The following is a 23,395-nucleotide window of genomic DNA, read 5'->3' on the forward strand; positions in this document are numbered from 1 at the left end:
GCTCAAAGTTTCAGCTTGATCAGCTTGAGCGGATCTTGCTCTTCATGGCACGTACAGAAAGACGAGAATCTTCGGTAACAGCGATGTGCAGTTATGACACACGTTGGCGTCTCGACCAAGCGAACAAGAATTTGTACTTTGGGGATCTATCACCATTAACTAATGGTAAAGGAAGAAATTGCTCCTTGTATATGGTGTCATTTAACTCCGCCTCATCAATGGGTACCACACCGTTCGCCTCTTTGAAGGCACTTTCATATACCCTCCTGCAACCATTCAACAATAGTACGAGACATGATGACGTGTAAATCTCGTCTCATGGGTGACTCGAAAGGATAGCGGGAGACATCACAAGACTAGCGAAAGAAATAATAGAAATACTGTGAGCCATACTGCATCGACTTTTTGATTATACTTGATGGCTCGCGTGAAGCCTTCCCATTAGCAGCAAAAACAATTCCAAACGAATCACTTTCGCATTGTGTTACGCGTAGACCACTAGCTTCAGGCACTCTTCCCATAACGAATCCTCGCTCGATAGTTCAAATAATGTTCACGGAAGGCTGTCAGGGACTCAACACACTGCAGTAGTACATTCTGGAAGAGGGAGACTGTAGTCCATCATGGTACTCCTAACCGAAAGCAGAAGGCAAAAACAGGTTAAATTCTGCCCAATATGCCGTGATGTCACATCTGTTTGACGACATGCCGGGCACTCAGTGCCACCATCAGGTACTTACAAGTAGATGGCGGCTTTTTAACCCTTCAGCAGCACAGTCCAATTTGATATAGGTTTGATCTCGTGTGCTGAATCGGAAGGAACATTCAGTTGGGAATCGAGAGCAGGATTTGTGATGTCTGGTGCTCTTTTAAATCTTTTCGAGAAGAGCAGATTGACTTAGCTCACGGTTCAATGTTGCAGTTTGGATTCCATGCCCCAAACGAAAGCAACCACGAGAGTACATACCTGACTAACATCCAGAAACTTTAAGGTCTTTAGCACATTCTCCATAAAAGCCGCTTCAGCTCTGTGAGCCCCGACTCAACCAACGCCTGCATCATAAAGCACTATCCAACAACTGAGACCCGTTAGTTTCATTCATCATCATACGCTCAGCTCCAATCCATATGAAATCAGCAAAAGGTTAATACGTTTATGAAACGATACCGATTTAGAACTATCTTCAATAAATACAATCAACATGTTCATGCCCTTGTTGAGTGGACCCAAGTCTTAGTTGGGAGTATTTTCATCTGGGTCTTGCTCTGAACCGAGTGCCGCGTCTTAGCCTGCTTTGCAAAAGAAATTTGTCAGGGAATTTTTCGAATATGCCCACAAACAATGTGTAGAAAAGGGAGTGTTAGTCAAGCGCAAAAAAAACTCACAAAACACCGATAGATACCATTGAGGAGATCAAAGACATAAAGTGCCTGATACCGGTCTCCTTTATCAAGATGATTTGGTTGAATGGGCCAATCTATCGTTTCGTGGTTCTGAGTTAAACGTTCTGGACGAAGCCCCTTTACCAAATCTATGAGAACAACGAATCGTTGGCCCTACCAAACCCGACATTGGCACTACAAACCACACCAATTGTTACCAGGATGGGAGGGAAGAGCTTGTGGAGCATCCTTTAAGAGAATGAAAAAGCTGTGACTTCTATGTTGAGAGACAAAAAAAGAATCAGGATGCTGCTTGCAATGATCTAGACATGGTACATACTATACGTCTCGCCACATAGCATCCCAATACAGACAAGCAAAACTTGCCCCTAGTTGGTACAGCAGCCGAACCACCTAGTTTGTGTAGACCTGGTGTGCTGGTGTTACTTTATACACCTGCCCTATAGTACCTATACCAATGGGAGTTTCGTTGAGATTGATGACTAAGTCCAAATAGATTCCAATACTCGATTTGAAGGATTGTTTTGTGTGTTCTAAACTACGGGTTGTGACATGAGACTGGAGACGTGATAGCGCATAACATATATTAGGAGAGAATACATCGTACCGTGATGAGATCCATTGTGCCAACTAGGAGCAAGGATGTAAGTTCGGAGTGGGACTGACTAGCATACATCTCCACCAGAACAGGCCATCTTTCAAAATGCCTTGACAAACAGCACTCTTCCATGCTGCATCCGATACTTCAGCAGAGACAACCACCAGCTTTCAGATGGTGGAGTCCATTCGATTTGGTTTGTGGATTTGGTGTTCGACAAGCACCACCACGACGGAAATGTGATCAATGCTGGCAAGAATTGAATAAAAGGTATGTAATCCGTAATAATGTCGCTCTGAGTGGTCGATGTTTGGGTACAACCAGTTTATTGTTTTCGGTTCAGCAGAGTTGATGCCAGCGATTTGACTGGCTCTTGCGTCAATGTTGGCGAATTGAGGGACGATACAACTCCAACAATCGTGAGTGAAGTGAAGACTGATGTTGCTGATATCGATAGAATCCGTCGTGATTTCGTTATACAGCTCTTTATGTTAGTAAAACTTCCTGTTTTACAGGATGTAATAGGAGAGGTCGTACGAGTTTTCGACCACAACATGCGTCTACATATAAGCCTAGACAGCATGGCTCCTTTAGTTTAGTACAAGTTCTGGCTCTGTGCAGTAAGTCACGTGTTTTCTGTTTCCTTGTTTTTGCAGAGGATATCCCAGCGCAACTTTACTGTAGAGGTTTTGCAATGATTCCCCATCCCATTTTATGTGGTTTATATATAATTTTACTGTGAAAATGCCAAGAAGCCTTGAAGGAAGAAACGGAGATTATAATGTTGGTACCTGTAGTCTTGCTGGATTTAGCTTCCTTCCATTTGCTTTTGACACCATGGGTTACCTTGTTCCCGACCGTGTAGAACTTTACGTCGCATTCAAGGCAGCCGCGTGGGCTCACGCGCAATCTGCTCACGGTATGGTTGCTCAGAGCTTTGTCTTGCGCCGTTTTGGACAAGTCGTCGTTTGGATAATCCTACTTGGATTCTATGAATGTAAAGGTGCTGCTTTTTGGTGTAGATTATTGCTATAAATCGCTTTAATATACATTTTTTGCATCACAAAAAAAAGTAGCATTTGCGTTTCAGGCCAGGACTGGAACCGAGGTTCTCTCCCTCATACTCCCCAATGTAGGCGCGCCGTATAGTGATGACAATGCATCGCATAGCCAGAAACACAGCACCTGCTACCGTCTAATACTTAGCCACTCAACCATGCTTGAAAGCCCAATCACTGAATGAGGATGGAGCATCAGGGTATATATTCTGTGAATGGGTTCCCGAAACCAAAAACCAACAAACTGTACGCTTGAACCATTGAAAGTAGAGCTAAATCATGTAGAATATGCAGAGATTAAGTTTATAGATTCAATAATATGTTACAGACCAAAAGCTGTCACCAACAATATATGGCAAAGCCTTCCTCCATCACACATTCGTAGTCACCACTTTCACCACCACATGCAAGATAAGTTCAGTCTATACGGATGCCTCCCATCAATGCACTACTATGTCAACGCCTTCTCTCCTTCTGATCCATTTCCACGACAAGAGGACCTAGAGAAAAGACATTCTGTATATAAGCCTGTCGTTTAGCAATCTCCAGTTCCTTTATTCCACTAGCGTATAGCGATGCTATCTTATTTCGATCTTCTTCCGTGGCATTTGAGTGGAAGGCCTCCTGTGAGCGTATTCGAATGTAGTTGCTTATATTATAGCTCTTGTATTGGCGAGCAGTCCGTAGCAGGTTTCGATAGAGTTCTAGTATGTTCTGTTTGGATGGTGTGTATAGAGGTAGTTCCGTATCGGGAGTCTGTTGGGTGCTGGATGGTGATGTTGTTGGTAATGACATGTTTCTGTTGGATGTGGTGTGCGGGTGTAATAAATGTAGAACCGTAAGCATCCAACGTGTTCAAGACCTTGTTCATGAACTTGTTGACTGGACCCGAGTCTAGTAGGCGAGCAATTTCACATTCGGTTTTGCTTTGACAAAGTGCTGCGTCTCAGCTTGCTTTGCGAAAGGAGTTTCTTGGGGATATTTTCGAATATGCCCAAAAACACTGTGGTAGAAGAAGAGAGTGTTAGTCAAGCGCAAAAAACCGACCCCCAAAACCGATGCATACTCTCTTGAGGAAATCAAAGACATAATGTGCCTGAAACAAGTCCACTTTATCAACATTGTTTGGTTGAATGGGCCAATGAAGAGTTTCGTATACCGTTCTTGACGAAGCTCCTTTACCCAATCTATGACAACACGGAATCGTTGGCCATACCAATCCCGACATTGGCACTACAAACCATACGAAAACGGCAACAAATGTTACCAGGATGGAAGGGCACAGCTTGTGAAGAATCCTTCAAGAAACTGAAAAAGTTGTGAGTTCGATGTTGAGCGACAAAAAAAGAATTTTAGGAGTTCAGGGATGGTCGATGTCAAGATCGAGACATCCGTACATTCCATGTTACATCCACATAGCATTCCTATACAGACAACCAAGACTTGGCCCACGTGGGTATAGCAGCCGAACCACTCAATATGTATAGAGTATCTAGAGCTTTTGACACGTTCAGCAGCACAACAGTCATCTAAACCCAAGAGCGTCAAAGCTGCAGAATTCAGCCTGGTCACGAACACGGTCGAGATTCGTTCATTGTGGCTATAAGGACGAAAAACGAGCATGTGAGAGTGGTGTATTTTGCCGTACTTCAGAAGTGACGATGGCAACGAGACCAAAAGCTTTTCTTGCTATACGGGCCACAACACATCTGAAGTCATTTTGATCTTGTAATCACAATTTTCCCCAACCACTATTCTCTTCCTCGACACGAATGAACAAGCATCGTATAGGCTCTTGCTGCTGCCCGTGAGGACATGGCGCACGCTAATGTACATTCCGACTGCCAGACCAGGAATCAATTAAAAATTGGACCACCCTAGGCATCAGCCCAGTGATTTTGCAACTGTTTGCCGGAATTGAGAGCATCAATAGCTGCATCTCTAGCTAATGCGTTTAAAATTGTTGTCAAGTCCTAGGAATGTAAGTTTTAACGTCATTGAGGCAAAGATAGAAAAAAGGAACGAAAAGGACTACACTTGCTCACCAGCTCCAGCCGTACCTTTAATGGTCCTAGCCAAGGGGTTTCCTTTGTAACGTGTGGTGCTTTGCTTGTCAGTTGGTCGTCATGCAAATGTTCCCAAACTTGACCAAATCCATACCACATTCACCAGGTAAAACATATTTATTATTCAACAAACAACTACAACCTCTCTCTACTTCTCTCCCCTCTACACTCCCTTTACTTCCTATTCTTCAACAAGAGAAACATCCCAACCATCATCGCACCAAACGTACAAGCAGCCATAATCTTGTTCAACTTACTAGGCTCTTGATCATCGTCACGTACGGTTTTCTTGGGTGGATACGGATGCTTATCAACACGCACAGGAATGGGTGCATCTTTCGGTAGCGGCAATGTAGGATTTCCGTATGCGTTAGCGTATCGACCAAGTGCCCAGATAGTGAATGAGAATTTGTAGTTTGGGTATGATATCATCACATTCTATTAGAAAAGAAATCACATAAGTGTTTATGTAAGTTGTTTTTTTACATGTCATTCATTGAAGAGTGTGTTATACCTTGTTGAAGGCACCTTCGATACCCTCTTGCAGCCATTCACCATTAGCTTGTTGGCGAGACATGATGACTTGTACACCACGTCTAATAGGTTCTTCGAACGGATATCGTGCTTGTATGAGAGACATCACAGCCCTATCAATTCAGATGGTCAAACATATGTTTCTACAAGATTGTTAAACCATTCCTTACCATGATGTGTTGGTCACTTGGGACTTTTCGTGCTGAATGTAGATGCATTGTTCACAAGACTAAAATGATAAATTCCCGAGGGCAAAAAAAATCAGATATGAAAAAGAATGACTACCGATCCCTATGTATGTCATTGCCATTACCTTGTAGCTTTCGCCCCAGCCTCCATCACTCTGCTGCTTGGATATCAAAAAGTCACACGCTCGCTTCACATAAGGGCTATGGAAGGAAACCAGTGTCAGCTACATTTGGCAATTCCACCTTTGAACAGAATTGTTTTCGCGTCTTCACCTGTTATCATAGTACTCCCCAACAGAAGCCAAAGTTTCAATACCAAACCACGTAGCATATGTGAAACAAACACCCCATGAGCCATACCAAGATCCGTCTGGTCGTTGAGCGTTTTTGATGTACTTGATGGCTCGCTTGACTACCTTCCTGTGAAGAGCAAAAACGGCCATCGAGTCAATGGGGATTATGCTTGGAGCATATCACACGCGCTGCGAGCTTCCTACAACCAGGAGGACTTACTCTATATCCTTGCTTCGATAGTTTGGATAGTGTTTACGGAACGTCGTTAACGACAAGACACAAGCAGTCGTACATTCTGGATAACTGTAGTCAATCATGATATTACCTAAACGATAAGCAAAAGAAAAGTTGGTACCCGAGGATAGCAACGGATGGCATACGCTTTCCATAAGGTTGTATATATAGCATTCGGCAACTACTTACCAAACACTTCAGCAGGATTCAGCCACTCAATCCACGGATGAGCACGAGCAGGCTCATATGATGGGAATCCACCATCATAATTCTGACCAGCCAGCAATACATCTGCTGCCTTGAATATCCGTGCTTCGTTGAGACGTTGTGGAACATATGTGACCCTCTTTTGCAAGTAGATGGCAGCCTTGAGCCCCTCTGCTGTACAATCGAATACGGTATAGCTTTGATCTCGTGTGCTGAATGGGAAAGAGCCTTCAGCCGGGAATCGGAAGCAGGATTTGTGGTTTTTGGCACTCTTTTTGATCTATATTGAAGGGAGGGCGAGACTGGATTAGTTTTACAGGCGATTAATAGGCAGGGGGGAAAAACCAAAAGGTGACGTAAAGTTCAAACGAAACCAACCACAACACATCATACCTGAGTAACATCCAAAAACTCCAACGCCTTCAGCACATGCTCCTTAAAAGCAGGCTCAGACTCTGCCAACCCAGACTCAACCAGCGCCTGCATCATAAAGGCAGTATCCCACAACTGCGACCCATTAGTTCCATTCATCATCATCCCCTCACCTCCAATCCACATGAAATCAGCAATCCGGTCGACATGCTTGTGAAACGATACCGATGTAGGACCATCTTCAATGAATGTAATCAGCATGTTCATGACCTTGTTGACTGGACCCAAGTCCAGGAAGAGCGTGTTTTCGTCTTCTGTTCTAATTTGATGGAGGGCTGCGTCTAAGCCTGCTTTGCGGAAGGATTCTATTGGGAATTTTTCGTATATGCCCAAAAAGACTGTATTGGAAGAAGGAAGCGTCAATGATGCGCAAAAAACGTCTTTCAACTGCTTAATACCATTGAGGAAGTCAAAGACATAAGTATGTGCCTGATACAAGTCCACTTTAGCAACATTATTCCGCTGACGTGGCCAATCAATTGTTTCGTATCTCAGAGTATAGAGCTCTTGACGAAGCTCCTTGACCAAATCCGTGATGGGCCCGACATATCGTTTACCATACAGCCACGACATTGGTAATGCAACCATACGAGAATGGCACCACATGTTACCGGGATGGAAGGGTAACGCTTGTGGTAGAATCCTGCGCGATTGGGAGGAGTGACGTGAGTTTGGAGGGTCATACTCCGCACAAAAAAATGAAAGACATGATTGCATATGGCTTCATACCATAATTCAGGCGGAACGGGATTATTGCCCGCCCAGTCATAGCATCCCAAAACAGACAACCAAAACTTGCCCCAAGCTGGGATAGCAGCTGAGCCGCCCAGTTTGTGTAGAGTGTCTCGAGCCTTGACACATACAGGATGATTGGCATCAACGCCTAAGAGTCTCAAAGCTACATAGTTCAAACTGGTGCCGAATACCGTCGAGATTCCTTCAATGTGACTACAAGTAACATGACGTGTGAGCGTGTTGTAGTTCGTGAAACCTGAAAATCAAGACACATGAATCGTGGGCGCCGACTTTTTTAGCTCCACTGCAAACAATGCAAGGTTCTGTGCTCAACCAAACGCCGTATATTTCACACTCACATTCCCCAACCACCATCCTCCTTGTTAGCCCGATTGAACAAGTAGCGTATAAGCTCTTGCTGATACCCAGGCGGATACGGCGTGCCAGTAATATACATGACAATAGTCAAACCGGGAATCAGAAACATTGGACCACCATATTCACCAGCCCAATGACCATCAGGAGTCTGCAATTCTTTTGCGAAATTGAAACCGTTGCGAGCTGCATCTCGAGCAGATGTAGCTTTTGATAGAGTTGGCATGTCCTGTTGAATGCAATGTGTGGTTAAGATGTGTGGTGCATTTGATGTCACGAGCAAAGAAACAACATGTAGCAGCGATATAGGCTCATGAGCTCAAATCATACCTTTAGTATGCCTAGCCAATACTTGTCATAAGTAGCTTGAGGCGTTCTAGTCCTTAATTTATCGTCGTCCAAGTATTCCCAAACTTGAGCACCCTCCTTGACATGCAGTCGCCATCGAGTAGCATCTGTTGAGAATTGTGTCGCGTCTACAGGAATCAGAGTGTCTGGTGCCATTGTCGTTGACCGACCGCTATATCAAAGTCTGCTAATAAGCTTGAATTCGCGAAACGTGTGAAGGTGGTGTGATTAACGAGTAGAAGAGCCTACTAGTAGTTTGACCGTCAAAGCAAAGCAAAGGCACAACGATATACCTGCAATAATGTCACGTGTAGCCATCATCACAGGCTCTAATGCCGGAATCGGACGCGAAACTGCCAAACAAATTGGCGATATTGGCAACTGGACCATTATTCTAGGCAAGTTCAAACATATTCACACGGTCATTTCATTTCAACATCTTATATCCACTCATTACTTAGCCTGCCGATCTCTTGAAAAGGCCCAAAAGACCGTCACGGAACTCTCTGCATCAACATCAAACACAACAAAGTACATTGCGGCAAAACTCGATTTGCTCAACAATGACAGTGTCTTGTCATTCTGCAATGCGTTGAAATTCAATCATATCGATCTCGTATTGGCTAATGCTGGTACATATTGCTCTCTGACGTGTGATCATAATGTTGACAAGGTTTTTTGTCCTGACTCTCCTCGTGATCATGACAGGTGCATCACTCACAGAACGCTCAGTTACCAACCCTGGTATCGAAGATACTCTATACGGCAATCACGTCGGACACGCACTCATGATATTGACGTTACTGAAGTTGGGCAAAGTGGCTCCCAAGTCTCGAATCGTGATTGTTGCATCCTCGATACACGACCCCAATATTGGAGGTGACAGAATGAAGAAACCAAATTGGAAGTGGGAGAACATTGATGGTGGAGAAGAGTACGATGGGATGCAGTTTTACAGGCAGAGCAAGTTGGCAAATGTATGTGTTTGAGAATCCACAATTTATTTGCTATCCAACTTCTCGTATGGTATGTGTTTTTGCTTACTATTACCTTCTCTTGCATTAGGTATGGTTCCTGTATGCTCTTGACGCACGATTGAAGAAGCGTTTCCCAGATGCAAGTGTTGGTGTATTCGCTTTGAATCCAGGTATGAAAAACGAGACAACCATTATTCGAGCTACATTCCATCAAGTCTCACTCGCTTCCATCCTTATGAAGGCTTCGTACCAACAACAGAACTTGCACGACACTCGGGCTTCGCAACCCGATTCATCATGAACTATATCCTCCCCTGGTTTTCATTCACCGTGGATCTGCCAACGAGTGGTAAATTCGTTGCATCTGTATGCCTCTCAGAAGAACTGAATGGTAAAAGTGGGTTGTATTTTGATGTTGACAAGAAGCTAGAGCCTGTCACTAGCAGTGAAGATAGTCGTAATCCCGAAAAGATTGAAAAGTTGTGGGATTGGACGTGCGATGTCATTAAGATGCCTGATTTCAAGGCATCATTGTAAAAGAAAGAATATGTGTGCTGTGTTTGTAAGAAACAGAGAGAGTAGAAAAACTACTGTATGTTCTATATATGCACAAAAATGAAATAACTGTTCCACTTTGCTTTTGTATACAATAACATTATGATGCAATCCAGCGCCCCACAATTCTCTTAGTAAGGTTCAGGCAAGCCATCAACTCTGCTTCCGTTAACCCATCTTCCTACTGCTCGAGTACCAAAACTACTGGAGGAGATGAGGAGTGCTCCAGCTACAGCCTCTTTCAGCTTGTCTAAATCCACTATTAGATTAGGATGTACATTTTGTTCATGCTCATTCTTCCATGCACGAGCTTCAGGTATCGGATCTATATCGGCTTCAATCGCCATATATATTTTTCCAGAGAACTAAGATGAAACCAAAATTGGTGAGGGTGAGTTCGAACCTTTCAACATTGGTTGGTTTCTGCGAGTGCTTATTTTTGACCCGATGATTGTATTTTCAAACACCACAAAGCCCACCTTAGCCAAGTTCCTAAACACTTCCCTCCCCCATCCCAACGGCTGAATCTCAATAATTATAGCCTCTTCAGGCATCCACATCAAATGAGTCAGCTCAGCTCCATGTACAGCAATCAAGATAGTAGTTTGTCGAATAATCTTGATCTGTTCAATCAACGACATTTCTCCAAATGCTACAATCTTGACTGGATTGTTTGGGAAGGAGGTTTGTAAATGGTGTAGTGCTTCTTCCCGGTTTGATATTCGACGTGTGTTTCGATGTGCGATTACTATCGAGTCGTATTCTCCTTGTGGTTTTAGGTGCTCAAGGCCTAAATGAGATATGACTCGTCTAGAAAAGTCCTAGTTGAAAGGTGTGTATGTGAGCGAAAAAAAATGTAGAAAAATCAAAGCGATGTTGCTGCCAACACGTGCAGTCGTGCATTCACCCAGTGATAGGTACCTGAAGCATTTTACTAGATTTACATTGACTGGTCATGACAGCTTCACGCCACAACTCCGTATCTGGACCTGTCAGAGACAACACTGTCTTTCTAAAACACAGTCCATCCGGCACATCCCGTGTAAGACAGCCGACTTTTGAGGAATGCATCGTCCATAATGCATTTAATGGATCATTAGCTTCCAATCGATCATCTGCGAAATATACTCGCATAGATTGGAAGGGTCGTGTGGTCTTCATGAATTGCTCAGTCAAAAACACTGCGTAGTGATCCAGCAAACTGTGCCATCTACAGATGTGAGAAGGGAGAGAGCGTAAGTACTTGAGCAAGCAATATCAGAGATTACACAGCCTTTTTGTCAGCACCGACATTTCTGCAACACTACCAAAGTCACTACCAAAGTCGAATCCTTACGGGTTATCATAATGCCAATAGTCATGCTGTATAATAAACACCACATCATCTTCAACCCACTCCTGACACGGCTTAGCCCTCCCCAACAACATGGCAGCTTCATTAGGCTTCATATTCTCATCAAGCGTCTTGAATTTCCCACTCTTATCAACCAGATCAACACGTCCATAAATCCATTCTTGCCATCCCCCAGGTGGAACGACATAATCTCCTTCACAATCTCGAACCATTATTCTCGCTACATTGGCCCACTGTTTTACGAGCTGGACTGTGCCTTCGACAAAGCACATTGTTGGGTTTGATTGGAGGATTAGGGAAGGCCAGCCTTTTAAGTCTCGTTCTGTGTAGTGGTCGAGAGTTAAGGAGTGGTTGCGTTGGTCTGTGCCGCGGTAGTCTGTCCAGCAGGTGACTTGGGAGTTTGAGGTTTTCGGGTCACAGTGTATTGAGGGTGCTGATAGGAATGAAGCTAGTTTTGGATAGTCGTATCTACGAAAGGGTGTGGTGTTCAAATCAAGTAAAATAAATCCACCGCCCGAAACGAGGCAAAAAGACACCAGACACGGTTTTAGTATTGCACGAGAGATATTACCTCCCACAACTTCCTTCTTCATGAGGTCCATAATCAGGCGGATCAGGGGCACCCGGCACCTTCTCTCCATACGTGGGACCAGGCGAAGCTTCAGCAGATGGTTGAGGATTTGGTGATGGTGGTGGTAACGATGGTAGCAATCCTCTAACACCATCTGGGACTATCCCTACCACCTTATTTACAACAGGCGTCTGCTGCTCAGGCTTTTTCTTCTTGCTCTTTTTGTTTGATGCCGTTTTTATTATGACTTGTTCAGCACCTGTCTTGTCTTTGATAGGTGAGCCATCACCAATAACTGATGGGCTACGAAGCACTCTATCTGCGATTGATCTAAAGCATAAAGAAATTAGACAAAAGAATAAATCTTACAAGATGGAAGTCAGATCAAACCTCTTTGACACGACAGCAGCATCTACTCCATCAGTTTGATCGTGGTCAGAAACGACGGATGTAGACCATACAGTGGCCAGATGAATGAGCCAAATTACAAATACTAGCACCAGGAAACGTGCCATCCAGCCTCTTCTCTTGATAAACCTCGACAGTGCCGAAGAAGATGGTATGGGTGTTTTGTTTCGGTTTGATCCAGTATCAATCACAACACTTGGCATAGTTCCTTAAATTATTAGATTCATAATCCTAGAAGACGACCTTCGCTTAAATAGACGTCCTGGCCACGCCTTAGATCAACGCAAGTGTGTGGCTAAAGCAGAATTGTAGAATTAACAGACACACCTCCCTTGGCCTGATTTCCGACTTCCCCAGGCGATTTCCGTAGGGAAAGTATGTAAATACTGAAACATTAGAAACTAGAAACTAAGAAACTCGAAACTCAAGCAAGCAATTCACGCTTCACGCGTCGCATAACGCGTAGCAGTCCAATACAGACACCACTCAATTTCGCGTCAAAACATCCCGCAAGTATAATGCGAGACCCATCAATCGTATTATTAATGTCTCTTTAAATCTACAATCCAGCATCTCACAGATGCGGTGACGTCGAGGGAGCAGACAAGCTCACTATCTTAACCTTCCTTCCACTCTGTTCAACAGCCCATTGTAGAGTCGGATGAATTCCTTCAGCAGTCGACACGACGGCAATAATACCATCATGCATGTACCGCTGATTATTAGCTTCGATTTCAGGTACGATGTAATTATAGTTGGTCATGATACCAAAGGATTGCACCAGGCCCTTCACTTGAGTATCACCCATCCAATTCAGTCTATGGATGGAAGCGCCGTTACGGATGTGGAAGTTGCCCACTGGGTCTAGACAGAAACTACGTTTCTTTTCTAGTAGCAGGTACCTGTATGGGCACATAGCAAAGCAACAGGTCAAATTACAGGTCAAACATGGCATGGGAACATGCGAACAGGCAATGATTACATACCTGCTACACAATCTCAGTAGCAAAGGTTTTAATAATTCTTCTAAACTCTTGTCTTTTACCCAATCGTGAGTCGACACGAGCTCCTAGCAGGACAAACAACGCGGTTCAAGTGTCGTATGATGAATTTTGAACCAGAGAAACTGCAGCAGGCACATACATTCAGCTTTTTAACTGCATCGAGTGCACTCCCCGACGCTCCAACCAATCGACTAACTTCACTAGCCTCTAAAAGCCCGCCACGAGCACCAGATCCAATCTCTTGATTCATCTGCGTCGACAGCCATTTACGGAAACCAGGTATCGGTGATAGTGTACAGAATGTGTCGACGGTTGGGATGTGTTTCTTGATTTCTACAACCACTCGTTTGATTAAGAAATTCCCTAGGTCTACTCCAGAAAGACCACGTTGCGTTGATGTAATTGAGTAGAAGATGGCGGTTTTGTGATGGGTTGGATCCGAGTTTGGGCTGGCATCGTTCAAGATTGTCTAAAAATGGCAAATGAGTTTTAACTTATGAAAAGCTTGAAAAGTGAGAAGAAACGCGAAGAAATGGCACCGAAACGAAAAGTGCAGGTTAAGCGATGTTACCTGTACTGAACTTGAAATCTTATCAACCAGTGCTATTTGCACAAATGCCAACGGCAATAATGGGATAGCACGATGGAAGAATGCATAACACAATCGCCCTTGCGACAGCCGTTGCTTCAGATGTGGAGTCCATGACTTGATCTCATGCACAGCTTCATACGCAATAACCTAAAATACAATCACTTAGAGACTGAATACACCAGAGAATCCATGCAGATTTTTTAGGTAACCTTTTCAAGCACCGAAGCAGGTGAATTCCATGTTAACCGCTCCAGATCCAAAAACCCAACCCCAAACCAGCTAGACAACTGATGCTTCAGATATCCGTCAATGGCATGCAACCAGGGATCATTATCTTCAGCCAGTAACCCCAACACATCAGCTCTCAGCGACACCAACCAGGACATACCACCACCTAATTGAATCACTTGCTGAAAGAAGCGCTGGTATGGAGCCACCAGCGCACTTTTAAAGACCTCTTCAGCTCGTACAGCAGATCGATCACTCATGGTTCCTGATTTCGTGAATTCGATGGCTGCTTCAAGTGCATGTTTCTTGTCGACGCCGAATTCTCGAGCGAGGACGCGTAGGTACACGGCCTTCATTGGTATCTCGAGGGTGCGATAGAAATCAATAGCCTGCTGGGTTAAAAGGGAGGGCACCAGATCACCTTGATCGGCTTTGGCAGTTATAGCTTTGAGCAAGAGTTCTCGGATTCCATCTTCCGTGGGAGGAATGTTGGACATGTCTGGTAACGTCTTTTCTGGTATATAAGCTACAATAGAATATGAATGAAGCATTAGCATCACATTGTAAATTGGGCTCCTTCACTCGGAAGAGTCACAAATGTTGAGTTGTTTGAGACACGCTCGAGTTTCATAGGAAAAGCTTTCGAAGTCCTACCTGGATCACCCGTATCTCCAGTAACCTGCTTCCAATAGCGGTTGATATGAGCTTGCGAAGTCGTTAAATCGACTGTAGCTTCTTCGTGTGTCGACGTTGAAGACTTACAGCGATGCAGATATACAGCAGCTGTACTTGAGCTGATTATTTTACTTCTTGACGATGCTCGTAAAACGCTGCTTGCTCTTCCTCCTAGTGTTGTAAGAAACCGTTGGTTCATCGACTTTGATAATTTTTATACGAGTCACGAATTGATACGCGGTGCGGTGACAGAGTTATATTTGCACGAGCTAAAGAATTTCGACAAATTGTATAAAATATAAGGGTTATATATACAGTGCGCTTACGCGACGTGGATCTACCTCTAGAAACAGAACGTCCTCTAACACGTTCGCTCCTTTGGCGTGAGGACGACAGTATTTTTGCTCTTCTCTGGACTACTCGTCCTGGATGGTATAGCAGCTTCAGCATTTACTGGTTGACGGCCCTCCCTTTCGACGATCGTCGTGGCTTGGCCTTCTCGATACCAGCTGACTTGATTACAGACGAAACCAGCAAGTCTCTCGTCTCTACCCCAAATCGACCCCTCAGCTTCCTTGTCGGTATATACCGTACTCCTAAATAGGATCCTTCGTATGTTCCACACAAGATGTCCATTATGGGAAGTGGAAATGCGTAATTAACATTAAACTTTTCATGGTGAAGGTCGTGATCCCGCGCCGCATAGACTCCAAAGTCGAAATTGATCCCACAGTGATCTAGGATGCCGCAGATTCCATTTGGCAGGAGGTAGAGTAAGAAGAAGAACCTATTGAAGCAGACACTGAGCACACTAAACTGAAGTATGGGTAGCAGTCCTTCATACTTGACGTCTTGCGGAAACAGGAATGCAGGGCCTATGTAAATTCACTGGTTAGGCGTGAGAAAAAAGCAAGAGCGTGAAGAAGCTGCATGTACCCCAAAGTATAAAGTAGTAGCCAAACCCTTCCAGCGGATGTATAAGCATATCATCAAATGGTTCAGGACTCTTATTCTAATGATAAGGTTAGTTAAACCACATATTGCGCTGCAACCAAACGTTCATCCAAGCACAGGCGCTTACTACATGATGCCACTTGTGCAAGTGCGTATACAGTAACTTTGTGTGCATTGCGCGATGCCACCAATATTCGGCTACAGCTTCAAAGACGTGCCCCAACAACACTGAGACCGTGGACTGTATTATCACCGTTGAGTTATAGACTTCTGTGGTGTATAGCTGGTTGACTCCACGAATCCAGCATTCTGTTGTGACGAGGCCAAATAAAGCTGCCCAAAACAGATTAATACATGCAAAGATGTGATGCGTTACTAGAAATTTGTGGTGAGGCTTGAGGTTGTAGAATTCGAAAGCGATTCGGTCACTCACGCTTCCAGTGAGGTTTTATATTCAGAAACAACGGTATCCAAGGCCACAGAGAGCGTTTCTATTGCGGTTGAAAAGAAGTGCGTCAACCAGGAAATTCGTCAAACAGAGGGATGTTACAGACGTTACCTCTTTTGAATGGGATTTCTTTGGCTGCACCTTCCAACATGCATCGGGTTTCCGGTAATAGTACGCGAACTGCAGTACTGATGAGGCTAGAATGTATCCAAAGTAGACAATTCCTCCAATCGTCCAGCTTGCCCAATGAATGTTGATCATCACGGAATCGACGTGGATATAAGTGGATTGAGAAATAGGAAGTCACTTCAATATATAGCTCATAACAAGATTCCAGGAACAGACATGCAAGTTCTAAAGTCGGGATGCTGATTTAGTATGAGCACAATGGGCACAACGGACTCCAGGAGCTTCTTGGATTTCAAAGTTTAGACGTTCCAGCAGCCAATAGAGAGGGCAGATTCAAGTTGGATCCACGATTGAACGCGAGTTGACACGACCTGCACTCGTCTTCACGTATCTTGCTTCTTGACCTGATAAGCTCCGGGATGTTTGGTACGTCAGCTTACAAAATCATCCAACTCAAGCAAATCTCTTCCTTCGTACGAGCAGACAACAATCCACCTAGCAATGTCGATAGCCAGAAGCCAAAGAATATGGCGATCCGCTAGCCAGCTATGCCACCAAATGCCCATACACCAGCACACCACATCCAGCAGAAACGTGTCATCAACAACACAATCCAGCACCGAACATACTCCCGATACGGAACTACCTCTATATACACCATCCAAACACGACATACTAGCACTCTATCGAAGCCTGCTACGAACTGCTCGCCAATATAAGAGCTATAATATAAGTAATTACATTCGCATACGCTCAAAGGAGGCCTTCCATTCAAATGCCTCTGAAGCAGATCAAAACAAGATAGCATCGCTATATGCTAATGGAATAAAGGAACTGGAGATTGCTAAACGACAGGCTTATATACAGAATGTCTTTTCTCTAGGTCCTCTTGTCGTGGAAATGGATCAGAAGGAGAGAAGGCGTTAACATAGTAGTACGTTGATGGGAGGCATCCGTATAGACTGAACATATCTTGCATGTCGTGGTCGGGGTGGTGACGAATCTGTGATGGAGGAAAGCTTTGGCATAGTATTGGTATAGAGAGCTTTTGGTCTGTAACATATTATTGAATCTATAAACTTCACCTCTGCATATTCTACATGAATTACTTCTAGTTTCAATGGTTCAACCGTACACTTCCTTAGCGCGGAAGCAAATGTCTTCCGAAACAGCTGGAAATCACCTAGTGTTGGATGTACCAACCAAACGAGTGAAAATGTGGTAGACCTAATGAGCATGTGTCGAGATTTGGAGACTCTCATGGTTGCGCGTTGCAATGGTGCTCCCATGCCAATTCCTGCCGAGAGCACACACTTTGGACAGTATCTAAAAAATCCATATCCCGACTGACGGAAATGAGTCTCTCATGGAACTCGAGAGGACCTCTCGAGTCAATTAATCATCTTCGTCCCGAGCAAGTACCGACATCATCTATAAAATCTCTCTATCCAGGACAGCACGATTTCACAGTCAGGGTGATCCTCCCATTATGACCAGACTTCGAATCATTGAAGCTTCGCTATGAGATCAGTAGTGCAGCGCTACATGTAGTGGATGCTTTAGCACATAATCTCGTACATCTCGACTTTAGTTATGGTCTGCTGTCAAAGAAAATGGTCACCGTGGGTTCAAACCATTCATATACCCAATCTTCCTATAATAGAATGTGCTCTTGCTCTTTCAGTTATAATCTATAGCATACATTTGTCAAACAGAGGAGTGGTGATCAAGCTGTACGTAACAATGTAGCAAAGGTACAACTCATGGCTGTTGTAGACAGTAGTGGTGCTCGCATCAGCAAGAGCTCTGAAAAGAATATCGTGGATCTGGTGTTTGAGCGGTGCTTTGCAAGTAACATCAAGACATCAAGCGATTTGCGGTTTATGCAAACAATATCAAGTGGTGTACAGGCATTATCCTTCTGTTCCAGGGCGTCAAAATGTCAAAAACAAGCGAGTACGGCCAAGACTAAAAAGATGTTGGCCTTGTATCAAGCAGCTCAGGAGATAGGAGAAGTTCACATGTTTACATCAAGGCTAGGATCTCAAACGGCGTGGATCTAGTTTGCCTTCTTAAAGAACTGTTGCCGAGAATTATTTTGAATGTCGGTTTTCGAGGAGAGGCAGCGAGGCAGAGTAGAAGTACAAGGCAAGAAGGTTTCCCCCCTCGACTCTCGATATATTGATTCTTGATGTGATTCTTGAAAGATTCTTAAGACATCCTCGTCCCTGTTTCACTATTTTCATTGTTGGAAGAGTATTATCAAAGTATGCTCCATCGACAGCCAAAGCAGTAGGCCTGATATCATATTAAGAGAACCATGCTGTCTAGAGGAACATGGAGACGTATCTCGGGGTTGACATTTCGTAGAGCCTCTCCTCTTCATCCTGTAAATCGCAGATTTACTCCAATGAAGAGTATAACGAAATCAGGATGGATTCTATCGATATCAATAGGGTCGGCTGTCACTTTACACTCTATATCTGGACTGGTGTCGCCTTTAAATTCGCATACCATAATGCTTGAGCCATTTATGTCGGCAACATCAAATGAACCGAAGACAGTCATCTATACTGAACTAGTTGTACCCAAACATCTACCGATCAGAGTCACTTTATTCCGCATTTTATACCTTGTATTCAACTTCCTGCCTGTAGTAATCACATTTCCATTGTGGTGGTGGTTTTCGAATACCAAAACTGTAAACCACATCGAATGGAATCCGTCATCTGAAAGCTGGTGGTTGTCTCTGCTGAGGTATCGGATGGAGCATGGAGGAGTGCTGTTTATCAAGGTATTTTGAGAGATGGCCTGTTCTGGTGGAGATGTATGCAAGTTTGTCCCACTACCAACTTACATAGTTGCTCTTGTAGTTGGCACAATGGATCTCATCACGATACGATGTATTCCCTCCTGATATATGCTATTCGCTATCGCGTCTCCAGTCTCGTGTCACAGCCCATAGTTTACAACATACAAAACAATCCTTCAAATCGAGTTTTGGAATCGATATGGACATAGTCATCAATCTCAACGAAACCCCAATTGGTATAGGTGCTATAGGACAGGTGTATAAAGGTGTCTTGAAAGCCGACGGTGAAGCTATAGCAATCAAAGTCCTTCATCCTGGTATCTTGGAACCGTTACTGGCCGATCTGTATATAATCACTTGTGCTGCTCAATTCCTGGACCGATTCTCACAATTGAAGCCATTATCGCTGCCGGAGGAAGTGGAGACGTTTGCATACATGCTACTATCGCAACTGGATTTACGTATAGAAGCAGAAAATTATTGGATGTTTAAACGGAATTTGAAGGGTTGGACACAGTTGAGAGTCCCCGATGTGCGTAAGAATTGGATTGCCAAGGATGTGTTGGTGGAGAGTTTAGAGCCTGGAGTGCATCTTCGACAAGTATTGGGTGTTGGGAAGGGAGAGTTTGATCATGAATTGTTAGAGCTGGGAGTACGAGCATTCCTGGTAAGTGGCACAGCGTCCAATCTCTTCAAGCCCTGACTGTTCTCGCTTTACCACAGCAAATGTGTTTGAAGGACAATTTTGGACATGCAGATCTCCACCCTTCCAATATTTTAATTACCTTCACACCACCGCTTTCGTCTAAAAGCATTGATACAAAGCTGGTTGACTCATTTTTAAATAGACCAACTGGTGATTCGTTAACATCACTATATGAAGCTGGATACAAACCTCGCCTGACTCTTGTAGACTGTGGAATTGTGTCGAATCTGTCAGAATACTCGTTGATGACCTTGAAGGAAGTATTTGCTGCCGGAATAGAGTTTGATGGGGCGAAAATTGGTAGTCTCTTGGTTGAAAAATGTCGGTCTCCACAACTGGTAAAAGATCCAACGGGTTTCAAGACGAAGGTTGCTGGACTGTTTCAGTCCCTGAAGCTCGATAATGAGGGACAGCTCATGCTCAGGTACTTTTATTACATTGTGTTGCTCCAGGTTGAAGCTGACATCGTATGCATCATAGTCAAGTCCATACGGGGCTGATTCTTGAGAAGTTTATGGCATTGTTGAGAGAGCATCACCTCCACATGCCTGGTGATTTTGCAGCATTAGCTATAGCAGCTGTGCTTGTCGAAGGGTGTGCTAGAAGGCTGAGGTCTGATATAGACCTTGTGCCTTTGCTGACGGATTATTTGTGAAAGATGGGCAATCGTTTTCTGTATAGAGTTTGCGTCGTCAATTGTATAATAGATTATATAGATCTCGTCGTCGGATCATGTCTCAGTGACTCGTTCGTCTCTTGGAATTTCGGGTCTGTCCAACCCTCGTCTATTTTTTGTGGTCAGGGTTAGCTTGATCCATTCACTCGAGAACAAACACCAAGTCTCACAAGAAGGAGATGACATCAGAAGAGGACCAGATCATGGCCGATGAAGGTCAGAACGAATTTACAGGTGCGAATCCGGATGAGAACGGCCTTGGATCCGTCGAACAGGAGCAAGATGCTGAATACGAAGAAGAAATGAATCCCATCGCTGACAACGAAGACTCTGATGGTAATTCAATCCTGCAATATAATTTCTACATATTTACAGCTTATTTACAATTTTTACTCCCCTATTTCCTACTAGAAGCAGAACGCCAAATCGCCCAGCACGAAAGTCAATATGCTGACAATGACGCCACAGCTGATGAACCACCAGTAATACCAGAAACAATAACCAAAAGTCTTGCTAATTTACGAAAGAGCCATGAACAACTTGGCAAAAGTGCTACTGCTCTAAGTCTTAAAGCTCTAAGCTCAAAATCAATCAACAATGTCGACGACAACAATGGAAACAAGTCGACTATTGCTATTGATCAATCGGGAACCCCGGATTATCGTGCTGGCTCTCGTGCATTACTCAATCAACACTCTTCGCCAGATTTTGGAGAGCCCACCGCCGTTACGTCTCGAACTCCTTCTCGACAACTGCTCAACAAGAACCAATCCAGTGACAATTTACTTGAAAGTACATCTCGAACTGGCTCTCGCTACCAATTAGATCGTCAAACGTCCAATGCCAAAGTTGTTGCTACCACTTCTCGAGCTGGATCCCAAAATCAATTGAACAATCGAGCTGGGTCGCAAAATCAATTAAACAGTCGAACTGGATCTCAAAACCAACTAGTCGGTAACTACAGCAACAAGGATCTAGACTTGACTGTTACTGGTGTTTCACTCTCTCGCTCTGGATCTCGTAACAAACTGGTTGAGGAGTCAGCTGCTGTTCGTCAAGAGGACGACAACAATGATAACGACGATGAAGATGAGGATGCTCGTGCAGAACGTTTACAAGCTGAAGAAGATGAACGCCTTGAAGACCTTCGTCGTCAGAAGCTTCGTCAAGAAACTGCTAGATTGGAAGCTCGACGTGCCGAACAATCTAAACAATTGGACGAAGAAGAAACCAAACGAGCTGAAGCTCTAGAAGCTAAACGTGCTGCTGATGAATCTCGTAAAGCTGAGGGTCGTCGTCTTGCAGAAGAATCTCGTCAACAACAACAAGCTGCTGCAGAGGAAGCTCGCAAAGCTGAAGAAGCTAAACGCATGCTGGAACGTGAACGTCAACTTCAACAGCAACATGTTAAGCGAGCACAGACTGCTGGTACCGAGGAAGAAGATGAAGATGATGTTGGACCATTACCTATCCCTTCTCGTCATCAGGTATCCAAATTGCCATTGTCTACTCCTCGTCAACAACCGAGCGTGAAGCCCATCTTCCCTCTGCCGTCTGCTCAAGAACGACAACAACAACCGAAGCAGCAAAAGCAACAGATGCACCAGTTGCCTACTTTACCTCAACAACCTAAGCAGCCAGTACAGCACCATCATGAACACGAGCATGAGCATGAACAGCATCATATGCAACCACGAGACTCTGTACCGGCAACTCCATCTTCAGCTACATCTGGACGTTTCTCGACTGCATCAGTACCACCCATTCGTACTCCTCGTCGTATTCTCCAAGTAGACGCCGAAACACACTCAGTCATGTTGCCACTCCCACCCAAAATCATTGATCAAGGTATTGGTCCAGGCTGGAATGGATCTGCCAAGATACGATACGGTGATGAAATCATTGGTGGTTTACGTACTCCACCTGAACCAGCATACACTTTGACTCCACAAGAAACCTCAGCACCACATCGTGGCTGGGTTCGTAAAGCTCAACGTCAAGCAGCAAACAAGCTACGACCGCTACCACGAGCTCCCGGATATCCAGTTCCAAATGTCTACTATACGGTAACACCTGGTATGATCCCACCGTGGTTAAATCAGCAACAGCAACAACCACATGCACCACAACACCGTGCTGCAATGTCTGCACCGACACCAACACGACCTGAATCAACTACTAGTACATCACGTTCTCCCCGTCGTAAACCAGCAACAAGCAGCCGCAGTGCTCGCCTCCAACCATTAGGATCAACATCATCACAATCATCTATGCAATCATCTGCATCGCAACTTCCAACTGCTCCTGCACCATCGCCTATGCCTTATGGTGCTCCGATGCAAATGCCATATATGCCTTACATGAATGCACCATCACCAATGATGCCATATGGATACCCACAATCGCCAATGATGCCATATATGAATATGGGATACCCACAATCACCAATGATGGGAATGCCAATAATGTGTGATCCATATACCATGTTTGCCATGCAGCAACAACAAATGTATCAGCAACAGCAAGAACCTAGTCCTGAATTACCTTCCGATAGGCCGGTACCAGTCTTTCAAAATCCATCTGGATCAACTTTGAGGTCCTTCCGACATGATCCCCAAACACCGTTACAGGCTCCTACTCATGCTAGTTATGAGAACGATGAGAGTGAAATTCCTGTCAGGGCCGCAAAACCATCCCATTCGTATTTGCAGCAGTTCCAACAGACTAGGAATGAGTTTGAGGATGACCAGTCGTATGATAGTATGCCAGGATCTATGCCAGGATCCATGCATCAGGTAAGAAAACACGTGGAGCTTGCTTGTGGTAGCTCATT

The 23,395-nt window shown here is 44.3% G+C and overlaps 7 protein-coding genes across 7 annotated transcripts; 2 read left to right on the top strand and 5 right to left on the bottom strand.

The window, feature by feature from the left end:
- Positions 1 to 3,516: 3,516 nt before the first annotated feature.
- On the bottom strand, positions 3,517 to 3,855 carry SmJEL517_g04427 (uncharacterized protein; the record flags this gene model as incomplete). The annotated part of the gene is made up of 1 exon (XM_031170355.1): positions 3,517 to 3,855. One exon carries the CDS (start codon positions 3,853 to 3,855, stop codon positions 3,517 to 3,519), a length of 339 nt encoding a protein of 112 aa, XP_031023610.1.
- A 1,434-nt stretch (positions 3,856 to 5,289) lies between these two features.
- Positions 5,290 to 8,629, bottom strand: SmJEL517_g04428 (uncharacterized protein; the record flags this gene model as incomplete). Its single annotated transcript, XM_031170356.1, has 13 exons — positions 5,290 to 5,294; positions 5,357 to 5,564; positions 5,641 to 5,773; positions 5,831 to 5,889; positions 5,974 to 6,049; positions 6,122 to 6,268; positions 6,362 to 6,467; positions 6,566 to 6,863; positions 6,977 to 7,353; positions 7,414 to 7,658; positions 7,745 to 7,963; positions 8,110 to 8,354; positions 8,456 to 8,629. The coding sequence occupies 13 exons, from the start codon at positions 8,627 to 8,629 to the stop codon at positions 5,290 to 5,292; spliced, it is 2,292 nt and encodes a 763-aa protein (XP_031023613.1).
- Positions 8,630 to 10,136: 1,507 nt separating this feature from the next.
- Positions 10,137 to 12,541, bottom strand: SmJEL517_g04429 (uncharacterized protein; the record flags this gene model as incomplete). Its single annotated transcript, XM_031170357.1, has 6 exons — positions 10,137 to 10,370; positions 10,485 to 10,826; positions 10,927 to 11,215; positions 11,342 to 11,827; positions 11,931 to 12,260; positions 12,321 to 12,541. 6 exons carry the CDS (start codon positions 12,539 to 12,541, stop codon positions 10,137 to 10,139), a joined length of 1,902 nt encoding a protein of 633 aa, XP_031023612.1.
- Positions 12,542 to 12,912: 371 nt separating this feature from the next.
- On the bottom strand, positions 12,913 to 15,036 carry SmJEL517_g04430 (malonyl-CoA decarboxylase; the record flags this gene model as incomplete). The annotated part of the gene is made up of 6 exons (XM_031170358.1): positions 12,913 to 13,240; positions 13,325 to 13,407; positions 13,482 to 13,811; positions 13,914 to 14,081; positions 14,144 to 14,688; positions 14,817 to 15,036. The coding sequence occupies 6 exons, from the start codon at positions 15,034 to 15,036 to the stop codon at positions 12,913 to 12,915; spliced, it is 1,674 nt and encodes a 557-aa protein (XP_031023651.1).
- A 251-nt stretch (positions 15,037 to 15,287) lies between these two features.
- On the bottom strand, positions 15,288 to 15,966 carry SmJEL517_g04431 (uncharacterized protein; the record flags this gene model as incomplete). Its single annotated transcript, XM_031170359.1, has 3 exons — positions 15,288 to 15,712; positions 15,774 to 15,849; positions 15,919 to 15,966. 3 exons carry the CDS (start codon positions 15,964 to 15,966, stop codon positions 15,288 to 15,290), a joined length of 549 nt encoding a protein of 182 aa, XP_031023652.1.
- A 960-nt stretch (positions 15,967 to 16,926) lies between these two features.
- SmJEL517_g04432 (uncharacterized protein) lies at positions 16,927 to 17,295 on the top strand (the record flags this gene model as incomplete). Its single annotated transcript, XM_031170360.1, has 1 exon — positions 16,927 to 17,295. The coding sequence occupies one exon, from the start codon at positions 16,927 to 16,929 to the stop codon at positions 17,293 to 17,295; it is 369 nt and encodes a 122-aa protein (XP_031023649.1).
- A 1,393-nt stretch (positions 17,296 to 18,688) lies between these two features.
- On the top strand, positions 18,689 to 20,541 carry SmJEL517_g04433 (uncharacterized protein; the record flags this gene model as incomplete). The annotated part of the gene is made up of 4 exons (XM_031170361.1): positions 18,689 to 19,162; positions 19,242 to 19,847; positions 19,904 to 20,310; positions 20,367 to 20,541. 4 exons carry the CDS (start codon positions 18,689 to 18,691, stop codon positions 20,539 to 20,541), a joined length of 1,662 nt encoding a protein of 553 aa, XP_031023650.1.
- Between the last annotated feature and the right edge of the window lie 2,854 nt (positions 20,542 to 23,395).

The sequence above is a fragment of the Synchytrium microbalum genome, assembly GCF_006535985.1.
Source record: "Synchytrium microbalum strain JEL517 chromosome Unknown SmJEL517_scf0030, whole genome shotgun sequence".
NCBI classification, from domain to species: Eukaryota; Fungi; Chytridiomycota; class Chytridiomycetes; order Synchytriales; family Synchytriaceae; genus Synchytrium; species Synchytrium microbalum.